Source organism: Psammomys obesus, unplaced genomic scaffold (genome assembly GCF_907164565.1).
Source record: "Psammomys obesus unplaced genomic scaffold, mPsaObe1.curated_primary_1811, whole genome shotgun sequence".
Taxonomy (NCBI): Eukaryota; Metazoa; Chordata; class Mammalia; order Rodentia; family Muridae; genus Psammomys; species Psammomys obesus.
The window spans coordinates 10,366,014-10,389,064 of NW_026596166.1; the positions used below are offsets into that span (position 1 = coordinate 10,366,014).

General features: G+C 48.7%; 1 protein-coding gene across 4 annotated transcripts in view; it reads left to right on the forward strand.

Annotated features, from left to right (window-relative positions):
* Positions 1 to 3,293: 3,293 nt before the first annotated feature.
* The window catches only part of Nin (ninein), a 100,350-nt gene continuing 80,592 nt past the window's right edge, over positions 3,294 to 23,051 (forward strand). For all 4 annotated transcript variants that reach the window (XM_055595512.1, XM_055595515.1, XM_055595513.1 and 1 more), the window contains exons 1-2: positions 3,294 to 3,436; positions 12,396 to 12,599. In XM_055595512.1, coding sequence (XP_055451487.1) covers positions 12,417 to 12,599 — 183 coding nt within the window. In that variant the 5' untranslated portion in view covers positions 3,294 to 3,436; positions 12,396 to 12,416. The remainder of the gene's footprint in view (positions 3,437 to 12,395; positions 12,600 to 23,051) is intronic.

Here is a 23,051-nt window from a genome sequence, read left to right on the forward strand (position 1 = left end):
TGGGCTAGCCAGGAAAAAAAAAAAGTCTACATTCCTAAACTCTCTTCTCACTTCTCCCCCAGTCTTTCTCTCTCTCTCACTCTCTCTCATTCTCCTCCTCTTTCTTGTTTTTCAAGACAGGGTTCTCTGTGTAGCATTGGCTGTCCTGGAACTCACAGAGATCTGCCTGCCCCTGCCCCTGCCTTCTGAATGCTGGGTTTAGAGGTGTGCACCACCATGCCAGGATTATAATCTTATCTTTTTCATCCCTCATTCTCATCTCTTATCTCTACTTTCCTCTTCTCTCTGTCCAATACATTTTAACTGTCCTGATTCTGATCATTTATGAAGTTTAAAGCCTGGTGTGGTAGTGCATGCCTTTAATCCCAACAGCAGGAGGCAGAAGCAGGTGGGTCTCTATGAGTTTGAGGCCAGTCTGGTTTACAGAGTGAGTTTCAAGACAGCTGGGGCTTTGTAGAGAGACCCTGTCTCAAAACAAAGCAAACCAAACCAACCAACCAAACAAAAAAATAATAATAAAGTTTCCTCAGGAAGAAACACAGTGACATACTCTTTAGGACCTGTGCTTCAGCAAACATCAACTTTTTAAACGACTGACACCTTCAGCCCTGTGCTGTAGAATGTAGCAGAAAACCCCCAAACAACAGTGCAAATACTTGAAGGACCCAGGCTCTCTTAATAAGGTTCTGTAAAATGAGAATTAAAATCAAAAGCAGATTTTCAAAAAATCAACAAATAAAAGGTGAAATTTGGCTTGAAAGATTTCACTAGGCAAACGTTCACATGTCTTTTTATTTTGTTATTTTATGTGTAAAGTAGAATTAAAACTATTTCTGCCATGAACCGATGGGCCTGCTTTATGATCACCTCCCCCTGAGGTGGGGGGGGCAGCCTTACCAGGCCACAGAGGAAGACAGTGCAGCCAGTCCTGATGAGACCTGATAGGCTAGAGTCAGAGGGAAGGGGAGGAGGACCTCCCCTATCAGTGGACTGGGGGAGGGCCATGGGTAGAGAAGTGGGAGGAAGAGTAGGGTTGGAAGAGGAGGGAGGGAGCTATAAAGGGGATATAAAAAACAAAACAACAACAACAAAAAACTATTTCTGCCAAGCCTTAGACTGGTTCTGAGGGAAGTCTTTTTTTTTTTTTTTTTTTTGCCTGGACCAAGGCTAATTCCTGCCCTGTGCAACCTAGGACGCAGTCACACACAGTCAGTTCTGGAGGTGCCGAACAAGCCTTTGACCCCAGCATTTAGGAGGCAGAGGCAGACCGATCTCTGAGTTCCAGGACAGCCAGGGCTACTCTGAGAAACTCTGCCTCAAAACCAGCCAAACAACAACAAAAACCTGCCTCAGACAGGCTCTCACCAACCCCGTATTGCCCAGCGGGAGCTGGGCTGCCTGCCTTCCTGCAGCTTCTTCCTCTGTGAGAGGCTGGAGGCACTCCCAGCACTAACTCCACCCCATCCCACCCTTGCAGAAAACCAGTTCTGGGTTTTTCTAATCACACGATCCCTAGCAATCTGTGCTTCCTACACAAGTCTCCAGTACCCTTTGCCCCAAGGAAAACAGCTTAGAACCAAGCCGCTACCACACCCTCAAGGATTCTTGGCGGTTAAAGGGACATATGGAGAAATGTCCAGCACGATAGCGAACTCGGCAAAGTCTGGGCAGAGCAAGAAAGCTGCCTCCTCGCCCTTCCCCCCCTGAGGCTGTAGGCGGCTTGAGTGTCCAGCAGATGTCATTCTCTTGCTCATGACATCTCTGTAAGTATCCTGGTGGTGGGCTGATGAACGGTATTGTCTAACTGAACAGACGTGATTTCACTTTGTAAGTTTCTATGCTAAAAGGGCACAGGAGCATGAAATGCCCCTTATTCTCCCAGATGCTCTGGGTTGGAGAAAGATTTGGAATTTTTAGATAACTGGCTTTGCTATATGTTTCCTACATTTTGAGATAATTGTAGATTCTTTTAAGTTGTAAGACATAATATAGAGAGAGAGCCTCTGAATGCTTTAATCAGTTTCCCCCACTCTGTAGAACTGTAGCACAAAACAATCAGAAAACGAGGGACCAGGCCTTGGTCAGCGGGGGCGCAGGAAAATCTCACCGTTTGTTTTCACAGGTTCTGGTTTGTGGGCACTGAGTTCTAGGCAGCTATACCACTTGTGTGATGTTCTGAATTCTTGTCTGTGAAGGGCTTTCTGTGGGAAGCTCTGGCTTCCGGGACTTCCAGCTTCCTGCTTTTCAAACGCTGTGGTGTCTACCTCCTCAGGGTGATGTCACGAGGGGCAGGTCACATCTGTTATTTCCAGGATCCTGCCTGAACTTTGCCAGTTTACTTTCTCGTCACCTAGAACGCTCAGCGGCAATGGGGGCTTTGCCCAGCTTCCTTGCGGAGCTAACCCGTGGGTGTAATAACCCAGGTAGACCCTTCCCCAAGGGGATAGAGGTGGATGCTGCAGAGACGCTTGCCTCGGGCCTGTAGCTCCCTCCACCTCTGGCCTGGATTTGCGGTCCTGTCTGACTACATAGTTGTTAGGAAGCATAGGGATGGGGGAAGCCCTGAGATGAAGTCAGCAATTGTTTTGAGGATGCTGTGTGGAGCAGGCACAGGAGAAGGCGGCGGGGCGAGAGGCGGAGACCCACCCGGCCACCTTGACGGCCCAGGGACCACCAACTTTCCATCCAGCCAGGCTGTGACAGGGTCGCCTGCACCCTCCGATGGCGGCACCAGGGGCAGGGCAGCTGTGAGGATGAGGTGGCAGCTACTGCTGCTCCCAGGAGTGGTTCTGACAGCCAGGGAGGTCCCCTGGGCCCTTTGCTCTCTGGGGCCCTTCCCCATGACCTTCCAAGGGCTTTCTGGGGGCTAGAAAACGCAGGGTGGCCTGTAGGTGACAGAGGGACCCCGGACCTTCACTAAAGCCGACCAGGCCGGGGCCTCCAGCCTCCAGAAACGTCGTGGACCCTGCGCCAAGGGCCACGTGCCGGCGGATGCTTTCGAGAGGACAAGGAGGTGGAGGGCCAAAGGGACCGCGTGGTGGCAGAGCCAGCCGGGGCGCAGAGGAGGCCTGCAGGGGTAGCGGGAGCGGCACGCCGACGGAGGGCGTCCCCGAGTTCAAATCTCCCCGGCGGGGGTTCGTCCTCCCCCACCCCGTAGGCTCTCAGCCAACCCCCGCCCTTTCCTCGGCCGCGGCGGGAGGAGGAGCCGCGCCCCGGCCCGGCGTCCCCCCTCGACTCCTCCCCGCGCGGCCCGGCTCTTCCTCCCCCCGCGGCCCGATCTCCCGGCGGCGGCGGCGGCGGCGGGGAGCGAGCGCGCCGAGCCAGGGAGCGAGCGCGGCCGTCCCCAGCCGGGGGCCCCGCCGAGCCCGAGCGCCGCGGGCATGGCGTGCGCGGGTGCGCGGGGCGCCTGAGCCACCCCACCCCTCGGGGGGACGCGGTGAGCTACCAGCCGGGGAGGTCCGGCCCGGGGGTGGGGGAGCGCAGAGGGAGGGAGGGAGGGAGGCCTGGGCTGCGGGGTGGGGGCGGGGGGACCCCCCCGAACGCGCCTCGCCGAGCAGAGCTGCGGATCCTGGGGTTCTCGGCCGGCGCGGGGGGGGGGGGGAGGGGGGGGGGGCCCGGGGGGGGGCGCGGGGGCTGGCGGGGGGAGGGGCCGCGGCGCCGGCGGGGGCGGGGGCGGGGGCGGTGCCGGCGCGCTCCTGTGCGCGCTGGGTCCTTCCCTATGGAAATGACGCCCGCGCCGGTCCCCAGTCGCGTCCCCTGGAAGGACGCGTGCCCGGCTCGGCGGCGGCGGCGGCGGCCCTAACAAAGCGCGCTTGGCCCCCGGCGGGGAGCTCCGGAGGCGGCCGATCGCTCCCCACAGGCCGACGGGAGGTAGGCGGGGGCGGCCGGGGCGGACGCGCGGGGGTCTGGCGGGTGAGCATCCCCACCCCCTCTCCCGGTGGGCGGGCGGACAGGTGGAGCCGGGACGCCTCTCGGGTTGCTAGGGACCTGGGCGGGGCCGGCCCGCCCTCCGGCCACACCTCCGCCGCCTCCGGGCCGCCCTGGGGCTCCCGGAGCTAAGAGCCGCGGCTGTGCCTCTCGCTCCCACGGCGAGGGCGAACAGAAAGGGCTTCTTGTTCCGTGGCTCCGGGCCGCCCGGGCAGCCCCGACCGCCAGAAGCCGAAGGGGGGAGGCCTGCGTGGGGAGCCCCCCCCCCGGGTGTCGGAATGCGCCTCCTGAGAGCGCAGAGCTATCTGGAGTCGTAAAAGTGGAGATTTTTAGAAGGTGCGTGGGATCCGGGGCAGGTCGAGGCTTCGGGGGACAGCTAGCAGGAAAAGGGGGGGGGGACGACGACGGGACATCTGGACAGATGCTCTGAAACGCGCGGTCTCCGGAGCGGAGGAGTGTGGGGTGAAGCGAGGCCAGGGTGTAGGTATTGGAGAAGTAGCCAAGACTCGACTCGGGGCTGAACGGCAGCACCCCCCCCCCACCGCCCCTAAAGAGACGTCGCCGCCGATGGGAACCAGCTTCTGCTCAAAGCTCTGTGACACTGAGAGATGGGGGCGTGAGGGGGGGAGCTCCCAGCCCCAGCCGCCGGGACAGACCAGGCGAAGGTGCAGATGAAAGGCGATCTGGAAGAGTGCTCCGCCGCTGATCGTGTTTCCAGACAACTTGGTTTTGATGAGACGGTCTCATTGTCCCTCACCTGGACTAGACCCTCCCCAGGCGTTGAGAAAGTCCTGAGAGGGCTTTCCAACGCGGCTCAACCAGGACAGGTTGTGCGGTTGTCTAAGTGGCAGCTTTTAGGGGGCTCGTCCCAATTAACCTCATCACAGCAGCCTGAGCTGGGGGTCTTGAAAGAAAGCACGAACTGTGTCTCAGATGCGCCGTGCTGGTGTAAAATTGTCTGTTTGCATGCTTCCCGAGGCTTAACAAACCCCGAGGAAGGACTTTTGGTGGCACCTGTGTGGCTTGTTCTAGCGGCTTCTTCAATGGCGAGCGTGGGCTGCCCTGGAATATTAGTATGTCTTGCTGTAGAACTGAAAGTAGCTGTGCCGAGCGTGGCGGTGCATGCCTCTAATCCTAGCACTTGGGGGCCAGAGGCTGGAGGATCCGAGTTTGAGGCCAGCCTGGACTACAAAGCGAGTTCCAGGACAGCCAGGGCTATGTAGAAAAACCCTGTCTCAAAAAACTGAAGAGAGAGAGAAAGAGGGAGGGAGGAAGAGAGAGAGAGAGGACCTAGCACTGAAATACCCTGACTGTCAGTAAGGTTTCAGGCTGGCTGAAAAAAGAGTTGGTGTGGTCTCTTCAGCTGTGGTTGGTGTTCACAGGGAGGTGATGGGAACAGTTCCGGGCAGGGGGTATTGGAAACCTGTTTATTTTCACGGCTCTCTGATGCTCTGGAGAGAAGCCTCCTGAGCTGCAGTGTTGAGAAAGCAAATGAATTGCCATAAGCAAAGGCATTGCCAACAGGGGTACTCTGGGGCAAGGAAGAGGAAGCCACTCTTGATGTGGTCATCTTGTCTGAAATGTCACGGTGCAGTCATTTTAATAGGTCCTTGCTCAGAATGTCACACGTTCTGTTTTCTTACTCCTTTTTCATTTCAGATATGTAACGGTCCTTCATAGCAAAAAATGTTAACTCACAGGACAGGAATAGGGCGCCACTGAATTCTGAACAGCCAATCTTAATAGTCAGTGTTCTTATCACGAGTCAAATGTTGTTAAAATAAATTGTTTTAAATGTCACTGTAAATGACTTTCTAAACTAGCATTTTACCAGCCTTGATGCTTCCATTTTGTGTTGATAATGAAAATACATTTTATAAGTCTTACCCTGATGGAGGATTGGCAGTTACACCAGGACATTTTAGAGGGATTCAGACAGCCCCAGCTTTTCAGAAGATTTACTTTTATAGTTGCCAACTCATTTGTAAGCCAATAAATAATGCAGTTTGAATTCTGGCTATTGATCTTGCATCTGTTGGCCAGAGACTTGTGGGCGGGCTCACTGAACTTCACAGAAAGGATACATTTATCCAATTATATTTACAAATAAGACGATTTAAAACATCGTGGAATTATGCAAATGAAAACTTCATTAGAAATGAGCTCATTTCTTTACTGCAATTTGTATAAGCAATTAGACACTCACTCTACATGGAAAGTGCTCAAAGCATCAATATCCTAACACCTCAGCACAGTTGGGGAAATAGCGTTGGTAGATGTGAGAACAGACATTCTCTGCTCTTGCCCTAGGGAGCTCATAGCTTCAGCCATCCTAAATTAATTTATGTAAATGCAGCTCGAGAAATGAAAGTTGTTTCAGGCTCTCTCTTTTAGAAAAAAAACAAAAAAAAAAAACAAAAAACAAAAACAGTGACAAACACAAAACTCTGGGGTTTTTCTCATTTTGTTTTGTTTTGTGGCTCCTGTAGTTTTGCTTTAGTCGTTGAATACAGGTTACTGGATCTTTGTTGTGCGAAGCTGTTTTTCCCTTCACTGATTAGGTAATCCACCTGCTATTAGGTGTACCAAAAGCCTGGGTTCGTGAAAACACTAAAGCCTGTTTAGGATCCGTAGTTGAGGGTAAATGCTAGCAGGACGCCCTTGGCACAATAAAATCTTAGGGTATGGTTAGCAAAGTTTTTCTTGCAAACTCATTTGAATGTGAGTTCTCCCTGTTCGGTGGCCTGTCGGAGTTCATGTTACATATTTTTTTTTCTGTCTCAGCTCTATTCCTGGTGATGCTTTTGGTTTTCAGCTTGAAGGGAGGAGGCATTTGGCAGTTTGTGGCCGAGCAGCAAGCAGTACTTTGAAGAGGTGTTTTAGGTAAAAATGGGGCCAGTGCTACACTTGAGTTTATTCTCCTTATTATATCTCTATCTACCAAAATTAGTACAAGATTATGCCTGGGAAATTTTGCAGCTGGTGAAAATGTTGGCAGAAAAGAGGGAAGAAAAAGAAACACTTTAATCTGACCATGGGCATTATTAGGGTCTAATGAAGGTGTAGATGAAAAGCTTTAGCAGGCAGGGTTTGTCTGTGCTCCTCACTGCAGCCCCACAGTAATGAAATGAGTCACTTGGTGGTCACTGCCTGGGCTGTGGACCCCCAACAGCTGTGTCTGAACACAGGTCCGAAAGCATCTATTATGATACTCTCGAAAGGAAAGAGGCTGAGGCTAGAGGGGCACGCAGACATTCCGCAGAGCTGTTCAGCTGCTGAGCCATCTGGAAGGGAAATAAAAGGCCTGGGCTAGGGGCTCTGGCATTGTGCTTGTTTATTATTTGGTTTGCACTAGCCAGACTTTGTCCCCTTTCCACTCCCTCCAGCCCAGAACAGGCACCCATGTTGGCTGGGCTTCCATTCTTCCAAGCTCCTTCCTGTAGCCAGGTGTGGGGAAGTTGATGCGTGTGCTTCGCACTGACCTTCTGCTGAACACTTCATTTCACCAGTCCCGCCTCTACCTGTTTCTTTCGAAGTCCTAGCTGGCACTGTGTGTTCATTGGCTGGGGTGCACAGATCTGTGATGGCCGTCTCTGGCAGCGTGTGGCCTAGTGACAGCTCGTTTTGGGTTCTTTGGGAGAAAGATGCTCCAAGTAATTGTCATGAAGGGCAGTTATTGGATAGCCAGTGTTTTGATTGCTCATTCTGCCCGTGGGTCTCTTATTTAACTGTCTCTAGTTAGAATGCTAACGTGTTGCCCATACCAGCCCTTTTAGTCCTAAGGTGTCATGAAGGCTTCTGGCTAGCTGATTGAAGCGGGGGGGGGGGGGGGGGGGGGGGGGGGGGAGGGCAGCATTGGTAAGGTTTTCCTGAGGTGGTGGCTGTCATCATTAAACTGGAATTGTTCTTTGCAAACTACCAGGAGGATTTACTACCCTCATTCAGAATTGTTAAGTTCCTGCTGCTGCTGGCTTCCTGCTGGGCCTTGACTCTGGAAAGCACTGGCTTCCCAGATTAGTCATTAAGTATTCATTTGGGGGAAAGACATGGCCACCTTATATAAAAATGTATTTCTTTTCAGCCTCAAACCCCAAAGCCGCTTTAGGAAAAGAGAGTGCCTGTTGTATCTGTGTATTCCTAGAGACTTGTAGACCGTACTCATTTGGTCAATGGACCAAGGTAACTATGGGTTCCTCCACCCACTTTGCATTTCGATTTGGAATAGTGTGACTGAGACTGGCCAAGGTTTCCTCAGTACTGTCCATCTGGTTGACACAGGAAGGGAACCTACGTTTCCAGGGGTGTCATTTCAGTAGCCCCATCATTCATCACAGATAAGGCTGAGGGACAATAATGGTCACACTGGTAGACTCTTAGCCCCTCCTCCACTCTACTGCTGTGGCCTGAAATAGGTTGCTTAATTTGCCTGACCCCAATTTCTACATTTGAAATGGGGAAGTGATTCTATCTGTGCCCCTGAATTAGGAGGATTAAGTTATACGAATGAGGTGGTCTCCACAAAGTACTTGGTGTAGGCCCGGCTCACAGTAAGTGCTGGGAAGAACAGGATGATACCTTCTGAATTCCCTGCTATTTGTCAGTAATCTGCCTTTCAGGCTCAGGGAGCCAAGCATGACCCGCTATCATCATCACTTATTAATATAATGATGTTTACCTGGGTAATATCAATTGCCTCTTTTTTTTTTTTTTTTTGACACAGGGTTTCTCTGTGTAGCCGTGGCTGTCCTGGATTCGCTTTGTAGACCAGGCTGGTCTCAAACTCACAGAGCTCCGCCTGCCTCTGCCTCCCTGAGTGCTGGGATCACAGGTGTGCGCCTCTGCCCATTCCTACCCTCTGTTCAGCAGCATTCCAAGTCAGCTTTCCAAGTCAGCTGCTTCACTGTTCTGCCGGCTTCGGCCTGGCTGACGTAAATTCCTCTCCTAAGCTCACGCGTCCTTTCCAGACCCCCAGTGTCTTTTTGCTTGATTTTTCAGCTGCTTCTCTTGGACCTTTTTCTCTGAGCCTAGCCACTTCCACTAGCTTGCCCTACTTAGTTCCGGAACAACCCCTCCAGATGGCTGCTGTTATTCTCATTGTCTAAACAAGGGGACTTGACTGGAGTTTTAGCACAGAATCTCCTCTCGAGTCTTGTCTCTTAGCCGGAAAGTGCAGCTGGAGTTTGTGACCCCGTCGGTGTAATCACGAATGCCCTGACTTAGGCTGGAGCCGCTGTTGGTGCTCCGTTTCCCCTCAGTTATGCCCGAGCCTGAGAGTGCCCTTGAGAAGGGGAGAGGTGCACGTGGAAGAGGTCAGTGCAGAAACCATCTGGCCTCTCCCACCGGGGTAAGTTTCCCTTTCTGGAACCTTCAGGACATGAAGTCAGTCCGTTAGTCCCTGGCTTAAAGAGCAGATTGTGCTGTTCGGTTGGGGGTGGGGGAGGAAAGACAATCATGAAGCAGAAACTATGGCCCTTACCCTCGAGTTTCTGGCAAGTGAGGAGGGGAAACATTCTTGCACGGGGAGATTACAGATGAACACTTGGAGAATTGTATCAACCGGCAGGGATGCATTTGGTGCCAGATGAGAACTGACAGCTTGCCGCCATGTGTAACACCTCACCACCCCTGCCTTCAGGGATGGAACACTTGTCCCACTGGGGTAGAGCCCCCCTTCTCCCATGCCACCCTGCCCCCATGCCCTCCTCACCCATGCGCCCTCGTGCACCCCTTACCTCCCATCTCGTGCACCCCTCACCTCCTATCCTCATGCACCCCTCCCTTTCCACCCCCATGCACCCCTCGCCTTCCACCCCCACTCCTGCCTTCCTTCGTCAAAAGAACACCCTCCTAAGCTTGCTGTCTGTGGCACCTGGGAGATGAAGTGCAGGGAAAAAGGAAGAAAAAACGCTGCTTTCCAGTGAAAGACGTTTTGATCTAGTGAAAACCCAACAGCCTCCCTAAATCAGATATGCTAGCTAGCCAGATTCAAAGCAGCAGATAGGGCCAGGTCTTCTCAGCACTGGCTGAGTTTCATTCTCTTTCACTGACTTCTGACCAGTGGTTCCCAACCTTCCTAACGCTGTGACCCTTTAATACAGTTCCTCATGCTGTGGTGACCCCCAACCATACAATCGTTTTCATTGCTACTTCATAACTGTTATTTTGCTGCTGTTAGGATCATACTGTAGTATCTGATATGCAGGAAATCTGATATTCAACTCCTGTGAAAAGGTTATTTGACCCCCAAAAGGGTCACAACCCACAGGCTGAGAAGCACTGGGTAATGTTTCTAAACATTAAAATAATGTTGGAAAGGGAAAGTGTTTGGATTCTTTCAAGTTTATAAACCTATATACAGCTATCAAGCAAAAGTACACTTGTCTGGCTTTTCTGAAGTTGGTCAGATCACAACCCAGAGAGGACTCTGAGGATGAGCCTCCCAGCTGTGAAGATTCCAGAGCCCCTGGAGGGATCCTAGCAGATCTTGGTTGACAATTAACTGGCCCACTCTAGGCGAATCTCATTAGCCAAGCTTGGCCTTGTCTGAGTTTCTTCTTTTTGTGGCTTGGTTTGACACCTTGGTGTTTCTTTTTTTCTGAAGCTTTGATGTTTACGTAGCACTCCCAACATATTTTGAAAACATTTACATACTGATGAGTTAACCCAACAGACCAACCCTGGGAAGGCAGCCAGAGCTGGCTGCACCTCAGTGGTTAGCTGCTGATGGAAGAAACCTTCCCAGGCCTGGAAGCTTGGGCTCACCGGATGCCACAGTGGTGCTTTCCTGAGAAGTCCTGACCCTCAGCTGTGTTGCAGCATCATTCGGCTCATCCTCTGAGGTCACCTGGTTTGGGAGGCCATGGGCTTGTCTTTGGTTTTGTTATTGATTTTTGTCTGTTTTGAGAACTCACTCTGGCCTCGAACTCACAGAGATCGAGGAATCAAAGGTGTGTGCCACCAGGCCCGGCAATTTGCTCAGGCCTGTCATAGTTTCTACAGTTGTCTGTGAAAAGAAAGCAAACAACCTAGTGAGCACGGAGTTGTCTCAGAGAGCTCCATTGCCTTGGTGCCTTGCTGTGTGTCACAGCTTGAATTACAGGATATCTGTGTTATTGGGAGCTGCTCTTTGGATTCTGACTCAGGGCTTTTGGTTAAAGGTGCTGCTTTCATTGTCAGTGCCGTTGGAGACTGAACCCAGGGCATGCCCATGCTAAGCATACGTGATGTACTGCTGAGCTACATCCCCAAGCCTGGTGGAAGGTGCTGTGTTTGTAGTCAAGGAGTTGGCTAGAAGCCTGATTGCAAACAGCTGAGGTCACCATCCCACGGGTATGTGTTATGTTTGGTACCCATTGGTTGCGTCATGAAGTTTCTTCCAGGTGTACAGCACTTGGGTGGATCCAGCACATTAAAAATTGATTATTGTATACAAGGAGAAAAAAAAAAAGTCTTTTGTTTATTGAAATAGGGCTTCTCTGTGTAGCCCTGGCTGTCCTGGAACTTGCTCTATTGATCAGGCTGGCCTCAAATTCAGAAATCCATTCACTTCTGCCTCCCAAGTGTTGGGATTAAAGGTGTGTGCCAACACTGCCTGTCCTACGAACATCTTATTCTTGAAGTAAAATACCTGGAATTGTGTGGTTTTATTTTTAGCAAAAGATGACTCAGAGTCTTTGATGACTTGAGGTTTTTGGCGCTCCTGGGGAGGGTGAGAGCCAGAGACCTGGGGATTGGGAGGCGGTGGGGGATCAGTAATGGAAGACAGGGCAGCCAGGAGTGAGTTGCTGGAGATGGTGGAGCGTAGAGATGCTCTTTAACTCTCCGAAAACAAGCAGAGGCTCCTCAGGAAAGGCTGTGGTGTTTTGCCCTTTCTCTAGGCAACTAAGGCTCACCTAGAACCCCCTGGGAATACAGAGGGGATCCTCAGGGAATACTTTCTGTCACACTGCATGTAATTGCGCTAGCAAGGCTAATTGAGTTGCTTTTGGAGTAAAAGGCATCTGGGCCCCTGTAAATTGGGAGGCAGCTGAGCCAATGCCCCTGTTGTAGCTGCACTGTGCTGCCAATGGAGTGGAAGCCATCAGCGTGGCCACACCTCAGATCCCAGCATGGGGGCAGATTGTCTGGAGCTTGCTGCCTTGCCTGGTAGCTCTGATCTCCGATCTCATCTGACCTGGCTGGCTGGCAGAAGAGACTTTCACTTTCCTGAGTCCTTGGGGTTGATAAGGGAGAAAGCCTCTCAGAGAGAGAGGCCATCACCCAGGGATGTGTCAGGAGGGCAAACTGCCTGCCTGAACCCTTCATGCTGGTAATGTAACATTGCACTTGTGCCCCGGTGATGATGTGTAGAACCAGTGGCCTGGCAGGGCCTTGCTGCAGAGTGTTCCAAGTGGCTGATGGGGTCTGGGGGAGATGCTTGCATCCGGAAGTGACTTGCCCCAACCTGTCTTCCTCTCCATCCCACACAGGTGAGCGCCGTGGGCTATGGGATGGATGAGGTGGAGCAGGACCAGCATGAGGCCCGACTCAAGGAGCTGTTTGACAGTTTTGACACCCTGGGAACTGGGTCTCTGGGTCAAGAGGAGCTCGCCGACCTCTGCCATGTCCTGAGCTTGGAGGAAGTGGCCCCGGTGCTACAGCAGACATTACTTCAGGACAACCTCTTGGGCAGGGTAAGACCTGGGGAAGAGCAGAGTTTGTGGGAAGTGGGGCCAGTGGTGGCAAGCCACAGGTGTGTTGCAACATGTCTCTTGCAACCCAGCCGTTAGCCTGGGACCTGTAGTTTGCTCCAGTGATAAATTTAGTCTGTGCTTGGACTTAAGTTGCACACAGAGCATGATGGGTAACAGCGAAGTAGGCTGTTTCCCAGACATATTTCCTTGTTCTTTGTGGGTCATTTTATTGAATCCACATTCATCATTGGGACAGAAAAGGGAGGGCTGAGATTTCCATGGAAAAGAAGGAAAGGGCAGGAAGGGAGCTGCCCTTTACAGGAAGACTAGCTTTCTAGCTTGACTTTTAAAAAGCTGTTTTGTGTGTATAGAGGTGGAGGGGTGGGGAGCAGGGGGGGGTTGGGGTGGGGTAGGATGGGGGACATCATTTTGAGGTGAAGCTTAAACCTTCCATCCAGGAAGTAAGTCAGGAAAGTGAGCACAGCTCAGGCAATTTCCAATCCAACGTGCCCAACACACACTGGAAATACATGTATGTGAAAGCCAGTTGCACACTCGACAACTGCCGCCACGTTCCTCCTCCCTGCCCCAGATCAAGTCATAGGTAAGAGAAAGAGGAAAGAGGTACCCCTTGCCCCACCCCCCAGCAGTGAGAAGGTCTGTTCCAGTCTGAGAATGCCTTCAGTTCTCCCATTCGTAAGCATGAGCCTCTTTTACAATGCCTTGTGCAGAGTTTCTCCGCTCTTGGCATTGGGACAAGACAAAAATAAAAGAGGCGGGACCTCAGAGCTCTTCGGGTAATTGTGTCACTTTGTACACAGGGTTTGCCGTGTGCTCTGATAACTCAAGGAGGCAGGCATGAAGTTTAGCCTGAGTCTGGACTTCCAGTTATTCCTTTCTCGCTCACTGTCTTTTAACGGAAAAATGGACGAGTGACCCAGGGCAGACCCAGTAAACATTGGGCGCATGTCATGCAAAGGAGACAGACGAAGCATCAACCATAAGATTAATGTACAAAAAAAAAAAAAATTATACTTGACATCATGGGTGTGAGGTCAATCAGCTCACACTTAAGCAAAGAGACGTTGAATTTGTTGCCCAAAAAGTAGGGCCATTCTTGGTCACTTTGAGAAAGGTTGGGTGTTTGTGAGTCTATGTGGTGCTTAGGAAGTGCTAAAAGGACTCACTCCGAAGGCAATACAAACTGCGTGGACAGTCAAACCGTTTACTTCAGGTCGTATGATGTGCTCCAGGTTACAGGCCCAGTGGAAAACAGAGTAGTATCTCCTCAGAGGATTCCCGTCTTTGGGGGGTGATGAGAGTAGTTGCTTTAGTGCTTCAGAAAGCACGAGGAATCATGCTTTGACTGACGGTCTCCCTGAGAACTTCTCCGAGTGAAGGGGGGTCCTCCACCGCACCCACGTCCCACTGGCAGCAGCCGCAGCCAGCTAACAGTTCACTCTCCAGATGCTAGGCCCAAACCAGGGGCCAGTCATCGATTGATTGTTGATGGCCTGACACCATCAGCCTGCTTTCTTACAGGCTGCTTTCTTACATTTGCTATTTGCCTGAGCAATGAACACCTAAGCGGTCCAGAGTGTGATATTTACTTAGTGAGCCGGTGATAAAGTTAAATAGATGTCTGCACATCGATTTCATGTGGGAGGTCCCTGGTGATTGTCTTGAGAGACAGGGTTGGCACGAAATTAATTCGCTACTATTAAATTTGCATTTTTATGAAACTGAATTATTCTCCTTGGTTGAGCGCATAAACTTGGCCATATGCTCTGAAGATGTCTCTCAGTTTATGATTTTAAGTTGTAAAGCAATACATCCCTTAGAGTTTACTGGAGCCGTGTTATGTTACATTTTATGTGACTTCATGTTACACTGAGTAGGGAACCACACATTGTTAAGGCATAAATGTTAAAAATTACCTTAATTTTAAATGACACATAGTAACTGTGTGGAATTTCAATCCCCGTGTGCCATCATGATCAGGGCAGCATTTCCTTGTTCTGTGAGTATCACAAATCCTTTCTATTATCTTTTATGAAAATATATTTTGTTAATCATTATCAACTGTAATTATTCTATTTTTTACATTTTAATTTATTTATGCTGTGTGTGTGTGAGAGACTAGAGTGTGACAGTCAGCGGACAACCTGTGGTAGTAGGTTCATTCCTTCCACCGTTTGGGACCTGGGGATTAAACTCAGGCTATCAGGCCTTGGCGGCAAAGCTTTTTACAAGTTTTTGTTGTTGTTTGTTTGCTTGCTTGTTTTGTTTTGAGTCAGGGCCTCACTCTGTAGCCCTGGCTGGCCTCAAACTTACAAGATCTTCCTGCTTCTGCCTCCCAAATGCTGAGATTAAAGGTGTGGGCCACCATGCCAATCCCGTTTTTCCTTTTGATTGCTTGTTGGTTCTTTATGTCAGCACTCTTCTCATTAGAGGAAAAAGTTCATGCCTGGGCCTATAGCTTAGATAGTAAGGTGCTTACCAGGGAAGGCCCCAGGTTCAGACTCCGGTTCTACCACCAGCAAAGGCTGGGAGGAGTTTATAAGGACTAGAAGCTTGATTTAAAGAGTAGAAAAAGTAGCCTGACAAGTCTTAATATATTCACCAGTTTATTAAATCAACAAGGATATATTGTATGTCCTATGTGACAGCCATTGGATTGGTGCAATTTACTCATGTCTACTTACACTGTAGAGGTTTACAAAATTGGCTTTTGGGTACATTAGGATCCATCATCTTCTTAGATGCTTATGACTAGACTTACCTTTTGAATATAAATGCACACCCTAACTGAACGTAACTTTTATGTGTGTATGTGCATTTTCACGCATTTGCTAATAGACCACTTCCCTTCAAGGTAGAGTGAGTTGATCTGTCTGGATTCACAACTGAAGTCTGTATTACCCGGATCCTGTTGGATCCTACTGTCTGGATGTTTGAAAGGCGGAACTTGTGGACCCTTGATTTAAAGAAAAGGTGCTGGTGCGCGTGTTCAGTCCATGTCATCAGCCCAACACATGTGAGGCCCCAGCACTAGGGCCTCCTCAAGACACGGAAGCTTTGGGAGTCTGGTTGGGGGATGTGCTTGGTAAGTGGGCGGTGAAGGAATAGAGAGCACTCACACAGGAAGGATGCCATGTTAACTTTAACTAAGCAAGTAACCCGACATTAGGTGCCTCCTGTTTCTTGTGCCTTTATTTTTTATTAATTTGTATCAGTTTTTAAAATTAGCAATGGATTTTATAAATACTTTGTTTCTTGTGTTTTTTTAGATGAGGTGTTCCCTTGATCCTCTTTTATCAGCATTTAGGATAAAAGGTGATAGCTTGCTTTGGTTTGATAGATAGCTTCGATTTAGTTTAGAGGTGATTGATAGATAGCTTGGATTTGAGTTAGATAAATAGCTTAGATTTTGCCTGATAGTTTAGATTCAGTTGATCTGCAAACCTTCAGACTATATTCATGTTATACAGTGCATTTTCTCTTCCTTATCCAATATGGCGACTTTGAGACAAGACAGTTCCCTGAAGTTTTGAAGGCTTCTGTGGCTGTGTTCCTTGACACGAATCTAAAATGACTTGTGCTCTTGGCACGGCTGCTCCAGTGAAAACAAGCCACCTGAAAGCAGAACTCCACTGCCTCTCAGAGTCCCGTGGGTACGTGGGCTTTGACAAGCCACCTGAAAGCAGAACTCCACCACCTCTCAGAGTCCCGTGGGTACGTGGGCTTTGAAAGTAACATTAAGCTGGGCATAGCGGTGTCTTTAACTCTTGCGCTGGGAAGCAGAGGCAGGAGGATCTCTGAGTTTGAGGCCACTCAAACTCAGGTCTACAGAGTGAGTTCCAGGACAGCCAAGGCCATATAGATAATCTCCGTCTTGAACACTCCTCCCTCTTAAAAAAAAAAAAAAAAAAAAAAAAAGAGTTTGTTGCTTCTGTTGTTGTTTTGGGTTTTTTTTTTGTTTTGTTTTTTTTTTCAAGACAGGGTTTCTCTGTGTAGCTTTGGCTGTCCTGGAGTTTTTAGACCAGTCTTTGTAGACCAGGCTGCCTCAAACTCACAGAGATCTGCCTGCCTCTACCTTTCCAGAGTGCTGGAATTAAAGGCATGTGCCGCCGCACCCAGCTAGAAAGAAAAGTTTTAATATTAAAATTTGATAGCTGTGCAAACATGTAATTTAGCTCCACTTACTTTTCATTTCAAAGTGCTTGGGGTTCTTTAAGGAATATCACAATTAAGTTTGAACAGTGGATTTGCCCTTCATTTCCAGGTTGTTAAAAGCTTATGGTTTCTTCCTCTTACACATAGTTATTTGAAGAGTAAATCTGAAACAGAGAAGGGCTTTCTGGCAGTGGTTATTTGGACTCATCCCGAGTGTATGCAATTACACTCGATCATCAGCTCCTGCCTATTTATACCCTCGCGCAATCATGCTGCCGAGGGATGGGAGGCGCTCTCGTTTTCCTTCTGTTTAACCTGGAGTGGCCAGGACTGTTATTATTTGTGCTGGTTCTGTGACTCTGGGTAAGTCGCCCTTCTCCTCTACAAGAGCCTCAGTAGGGCTGACGTAAGTGCCACCATGCTTGTGCTCGACCTGATGGGGGAGGGGGAGTCTATTCTGTATTGATGACTTCATGTCAAACCCACTACAAAATGAACTCAGATTTCCAATCCTGTGACTCCTTCCATCTCAGAGTATTTAGTGTGACAGGAAACAAGGGCAGAGGGACTCTGAAAAGGTGGGCAGGACAAGACAAGCTCTGGATGGCCACTCTCATCTGTCTGCATTGTTTTCATAACGCCCGACTTCGCAGCCAGAGACGATGCAGTCAGAATGGCTCATTAAAATTTTCCAATATTTCCTGATAGTTTTTATGGGTAGCTTCTTGTCTGCCAATGGGTATTTCATGTCCTTCAGTTGTCCATCACAGCTATTAGTCATCAGGTCTCATCTGTGTGACAAAGAATCCTTGTACCTAGAAAGGCTTGTTCAAGGTCAGATGACTCATTTGAGGCAATGCCAGCCTGGGATGCTGGAATAGCCAGCCCTTGCATTTAAGCGCATGCCTCTGCAGTGTTTTCTATACTAACTTTGCAAAGGCGAATCTCACTTTTCACACTCCCTCTAAACATCACCACCACGGTCACTGCTACTGTGACAAGTTCACAGAGACAATGTACTATCATAGTACACTTCTTGACGTCATACCTCAGTTCAAATACTGTCTCCCACCACTTTTCAACTATGTCGTGTCAAATACTCCAAGCCTGGTTTTTTTTCACCTGCAGAGTGGGAAATGCAATCAGTAGGTTCCTTACAAGGCTGATGGGAGCTGACTGAGGTGTGTACACCAAAGGCCTCAAAGAGAGCAAGAGATAATAGCAGCTGGTAGAATCTTCCCCCTCTATAAGAATGCATCTCTTTGATAAATGATGACTTTGCCCATGGTGATTTTTCTAAGAAAGCTGTGAGAGTAGTGAATGGATTTCCTAGAAGCTTTCGTGGTTTTGCATGTCTTTTCCTACCTTTAGCAGGACTCCTTACACCAGTCTTGAAGCATAACAGTTGCCAAATGTTCAAAACTTGCTGTCACCTTTTAGATGGTCTTTGCTTCTGAGCTGTCTGCAGCAAATGACTGCTAAGCATCTTGGCCACCAATATGGTGGCTTTATTTAGAGTAAAACATCTCATAACCTGGTCTTTTGTGGAAGCACACACCTGTTTGCTAGTCTATGAGGTTTCCCCTTGAATAGACTATTTTCTGATGGGTTCATGTTTCTGTACCCACCTCAATGAACCACGTCCTGAAGTTTCTGTCATGGATTTCCTTGTGTGTTAGGAGATACAAACCAAACTATATTCAATCACGCTTACGTAGTGCTTTGTCTTACCTTGTTCAACACTGGTTTGAGTTCTCTAAGTTTGCGTCTGTGGGAGATGTACGCATTTGATCTCCATGACTGTGCAAGGTGACTGTGTACAACTTTACATTCTTTATTCTGCTCCGCATTACAGCTGTTCTTGTTCTGAACTAGCAAACACCGCTTTGCAGCACTTCAACTCTTTTTTTTTCCTTCCAGAACGGCAAATTGTTTTCCCAAAACAGCATTCATACAAATTGTGGCAGGGAATACTGATGAGGTAAATTCTGTCAAGCGGTGGTGGTGACACATGACACAGAGAGAGAGAGAGAGACTGGGACACTAAGGCTTGACTAGTCTTCCTATCACTGTAGTTTAAATGTCATATGTGTGTTTAGTCAGGCATGTAATTCCTGCAATGCTGCAAACTGCCCTTTGGGGCATAGATAGAGAGGTGCTTATGAAGTGAATGGCAGCAATTCTAATTCAAATGGGGAAGTACCAGCCCGGGCACCCGCAACCTGGAAGCCCGCTGCCTTGTATATTTGTATATTTCTACATTTGGACATAATCCAGTGGTAAAGCTCCCTCGGAGGGGAAAAAGAGTACTAAAACTTCTTAGTTACTGAACACCGGTGAGCTCACTCTCGATGTCTTTCTTAACAATAGGGGCCATTTACCAGCATCTTTCGGTTCTGGGTTGAACCCTGAGGGGCTTTTTTTTTTTTTAACCGAATCAGTATTCATGAGCACTGATGGAAAAATGCAATCACCTACCTCCATTACAGAATGGTCTCCTTGAATCAAAGATGTGGCATTTACTGCTATTTAAATCCCGGAGCCCAGTGTCGGCATGCCCTTGCAAGAAGGAAAGGAAGATAAAAGGAGGCTTGAAGCTGTGCTAATTGTTTAAAGCTGTTCAACGAGGCTGCTGAGTGCTGTCTGAGGTTTGCTCAAAAGAACGGACTGACTAGCATAAGTGACATTAGACAATGAAGAACCTCTGACATAACAATCATAGATGCTTTATGTCCTAAAATGAGACCGAGTTTCCACTTTGTATGTTCATTTTGGAAACCCTTAACTCTGCCTGCGATTATCTTTGAGAAGCCAAGGTCACAAACCAGGCCCTGTTTCCCTTTCCACTGGCCAAGTAGGACATGCTGACTGACCAGGAGCCCCTGCCAGCTTGCTTTGTCTCTTTCCAGGTACTCACCAGATTCTATCTTCTTGTCGATAATACACTCTCCTCTCTTCCACATTCCATTCTCCTGCTCCCTAGAGTGTAGCTGATAAACTCCTTGAGAGCAAAGGTCAGGTGTCTTGAGTTCAAGTTCTCCTCTGCTCGATGCTCCCTTTCAATCTACTGGGTAGCAGGCTCTCTTGAGAGGTCAGGTCACAAGTGAAGTGGGCCTGAGTCAGGCTGCATCTGGGAGAGCCTCATCGGAAGGTCTGGTTCCCCAGGTAACCCCTGCCAGGTCTAACACATGTGGGCAGGAGCGAGGCACAAGCCTTCTCTCAGGAACCATTAGCTCCTAAACTCATAGGTAGGATCTTGGATGGGTGCTGTAAAATTCAAAGACAAGCTGTCTAGGAGAAAACCTTCAAGAGTGCCCCGCTCACCTTGGATTATCTGAGACGTACACGAATAACACTTTCCAATAACGGAATCCTTTTAGTCCATGTACTGACAACCACGGGAAAAAAGATTAACCACTAGAGAGTCAAAAAATTGGTTTTATGTGATCAAAGGGTTTATTACACATAATTAGACTGTACTTAATCATTTTTGCCATATTAGCTTTCTCAATGTGGTATGAAAGGGAGACCTCAGGCTTCCTTTAGCAGCATGTACGTTCTCATGCCAAACTAAACAATCCCAGCCTATTAGTTTTTGAGTGTATATATTTCATCTTTTAAAATAGGTTACATAGAATTATTAAAATAGTTTTTTTTTTTTTTTTTTTTTTTAATAAAAGCATCACCTATTTGTGTTTGAGGAAGGCTGGTTAATGTCAGTTACTTTTTTTCCTTTTGTCAGGGGGTGGGGGGGAAGTTCTGTCTTTTGCTTGCTGTTTCTGGGCTGTAGTGGGTGGAGCACAGCAGGATGGCGTTTGCATAAAAGCAATGGTAGAGCCAGGTGTGAGGGAGACACCTTTAACCCCAGCACTCTGGGGGCCCAGGCAGGCTGATCTCTGTAAGTCAGAGGCCAGATAGTCATTTGCTGTCTTAACAACCACAGGAAGGTGTGTGTGTGTGTGTGTGTGTGTGTGTGTGTGTGCGCGCGCGCGCGCATGTGTGGTGGGAGGTACTGGAGACAGGGCTCAGTAGTTAAGAGCGCTTGTGTTCTTGCACTGGTTCACAACCATCCACACCTCTGCTTCCATGGGACCCAGCACTCTCTCCTGCCTTCCGAGCACACACACCGTGGGCGAGACACTCATAAAGTGGATGCATCTTAAGACAACAACAGCTGAGAGCTCCTGCATGGGCCCTAGGCATCCTGCAGTTCTTATGGCAGGTGCACTCTAAGCTGTAGCCACCCTCTGGTCTCCTCGCTGTCTGCCATATGGTAGATAATCAGATAATCAAGGCTTCGGGATTAGGGACCTACCATCCCAGATGCTTCTGCCTGCTGCATTCTAGTAAAGGCCCTATAGAAGGCCTTTACCATTGATTGAAAGTAATTCCGTGTTATAGGTGCCTGTGCCTTGTGTCAGGGGAGGTTGGCAGACTCCAGGGTGAGCTTTATAACTAATACTCATCGAGCTGAAATAGTGAGGCCCAAACTCGGCATAGAGTCTACTCAGGTAGAGTCTCCTATAACTCCAGCTGGCCTGGAACTTGCTCTGTTGTTCGAGGCTGACCTTGAACTTCCTTCCAAGTCCAGGGATTACAGGCAAGCACAACGATGCCCAGTACTCAGGAAGACTCTCTTCTATGACTATCAAAACACAGAACTTTAGAAACGCCGAAGAGACCTCCGGAGTCACGTATAAAGGACCTGAGTTTCTCAGGACAAATGCTTTTCTTTTAAATGAGCACCCCTCTCTGCCCTCCCCACCCCAACCCCTTTTACCACTGCAGGAGGGGGGAGAGGGGCTTCATTCAGGCCCCTCTATGAGTAAGTCGTTATGAAACTCAGAGATCTCCACATACCACAGAGCAGCGTGGTATGTGGATAATAATAATAATAATTATTATTATTATTATTATTATTAATAGTTAATATATAAATAATAATAATAATAATTATTATTATTATTATTCTGAATAACTCCACAGATGTCTGGAGTAGACGGGCCCCAGAATCTCCCCACTGCTATCCCACCCTCTTGGAGCTTGACTGTGGCTATGCTTCAAAATATGGCCCCGTTTTTTTCTGTGTTGGGAACAGTCAGTCCACGATTAGTTATGTTAGTATTAACTACCTCTTGTGGGGGCCTAGTAAGTCATAGAATGCCCTAGACATTTTACATGACTTCCATTTTACCTCCCTAGCCCTGCTTTAGGGAAGTAGCATTATGAAGTCACAAACTTCATACAATGCTCTCAGCACGGTGCCTGCCTCATTGTCCTGCGACCCGTTTCCTGTAAGCTTGATACGCACGAAGACAACGAACCGCGTCAGTACGTGCCTGCCCAATGGGTCCTATGTGACACTTGCTAGAGAGCTCCAGTTCTTGCAGGGCTGCAGACGAAGACTCACGGTTAGGCAAGCTAGGCAGCTCACAGTGGGGGAGCAGCAGCAGACTACCAGCCCCTCTGCTGCCTGCCCTGAAGAGGAGGGGTAGTTCTAGGCCTTAAGACACACCTGTCGTGTCAGCCTAATGAGCACAGTTTACGTTCCTGCAAGTGTTCAATCATTTCGTGGACCATCCTGTTGCTTTAGCAGATGCTCTCCTTGGACAGACCTCCGTTTAAGGTTTATTCTAGCGTGTTGATTTCAAAAGTCCATATCTTACAGAAAATTTGCCAAGACAGTAAATATTAACTGTTCTCTATATACACATACACAAATATGTATGTATGTATGTATGTATGTATGTATGCATCAAGCCATCAAGTATAAAAGTAACTTTTATTCCATTTATGTCTCAGAGACTTACTGCCTCTGTCTGCTAACCTAGGCCTAGTCCTGGAAGCTTCTAGCCTTCCTACAATCTAACCTATGCCTAGAATGTTTCAGCCTTTGAAACTTACTGCTTAATAGGCTCACTTTTGTTCTTTCTGAGCTCATAGCAGGCTGCTTCAACTCAGCTGTTCTGGCTCAAACTCCTCTACCAGCTGACTTATTCAATATGGCTTCTCTCCAGGTCTCTGAATTACTCTGCTTGGCCTCAAACTAACTCAAGCAGTCTGCTCTAATTTTCTGGCTCCTTCTCATTCTCTGGCTCATTCAGTCTTCACCTGAGTTCTCTCTCTGCAATCCATCTTTCTATTTACTGTCCCGGTAAAAATGCCTCCTCTCTGCCTCATTGCCCCTTTCCTTGATCTTCTTGTGAGAGTTGGGCGTATCCTATTCTGTCAAGTCTTTCTCAGATTTCTGTCACTGTTTCTGCCACTCATTAGATA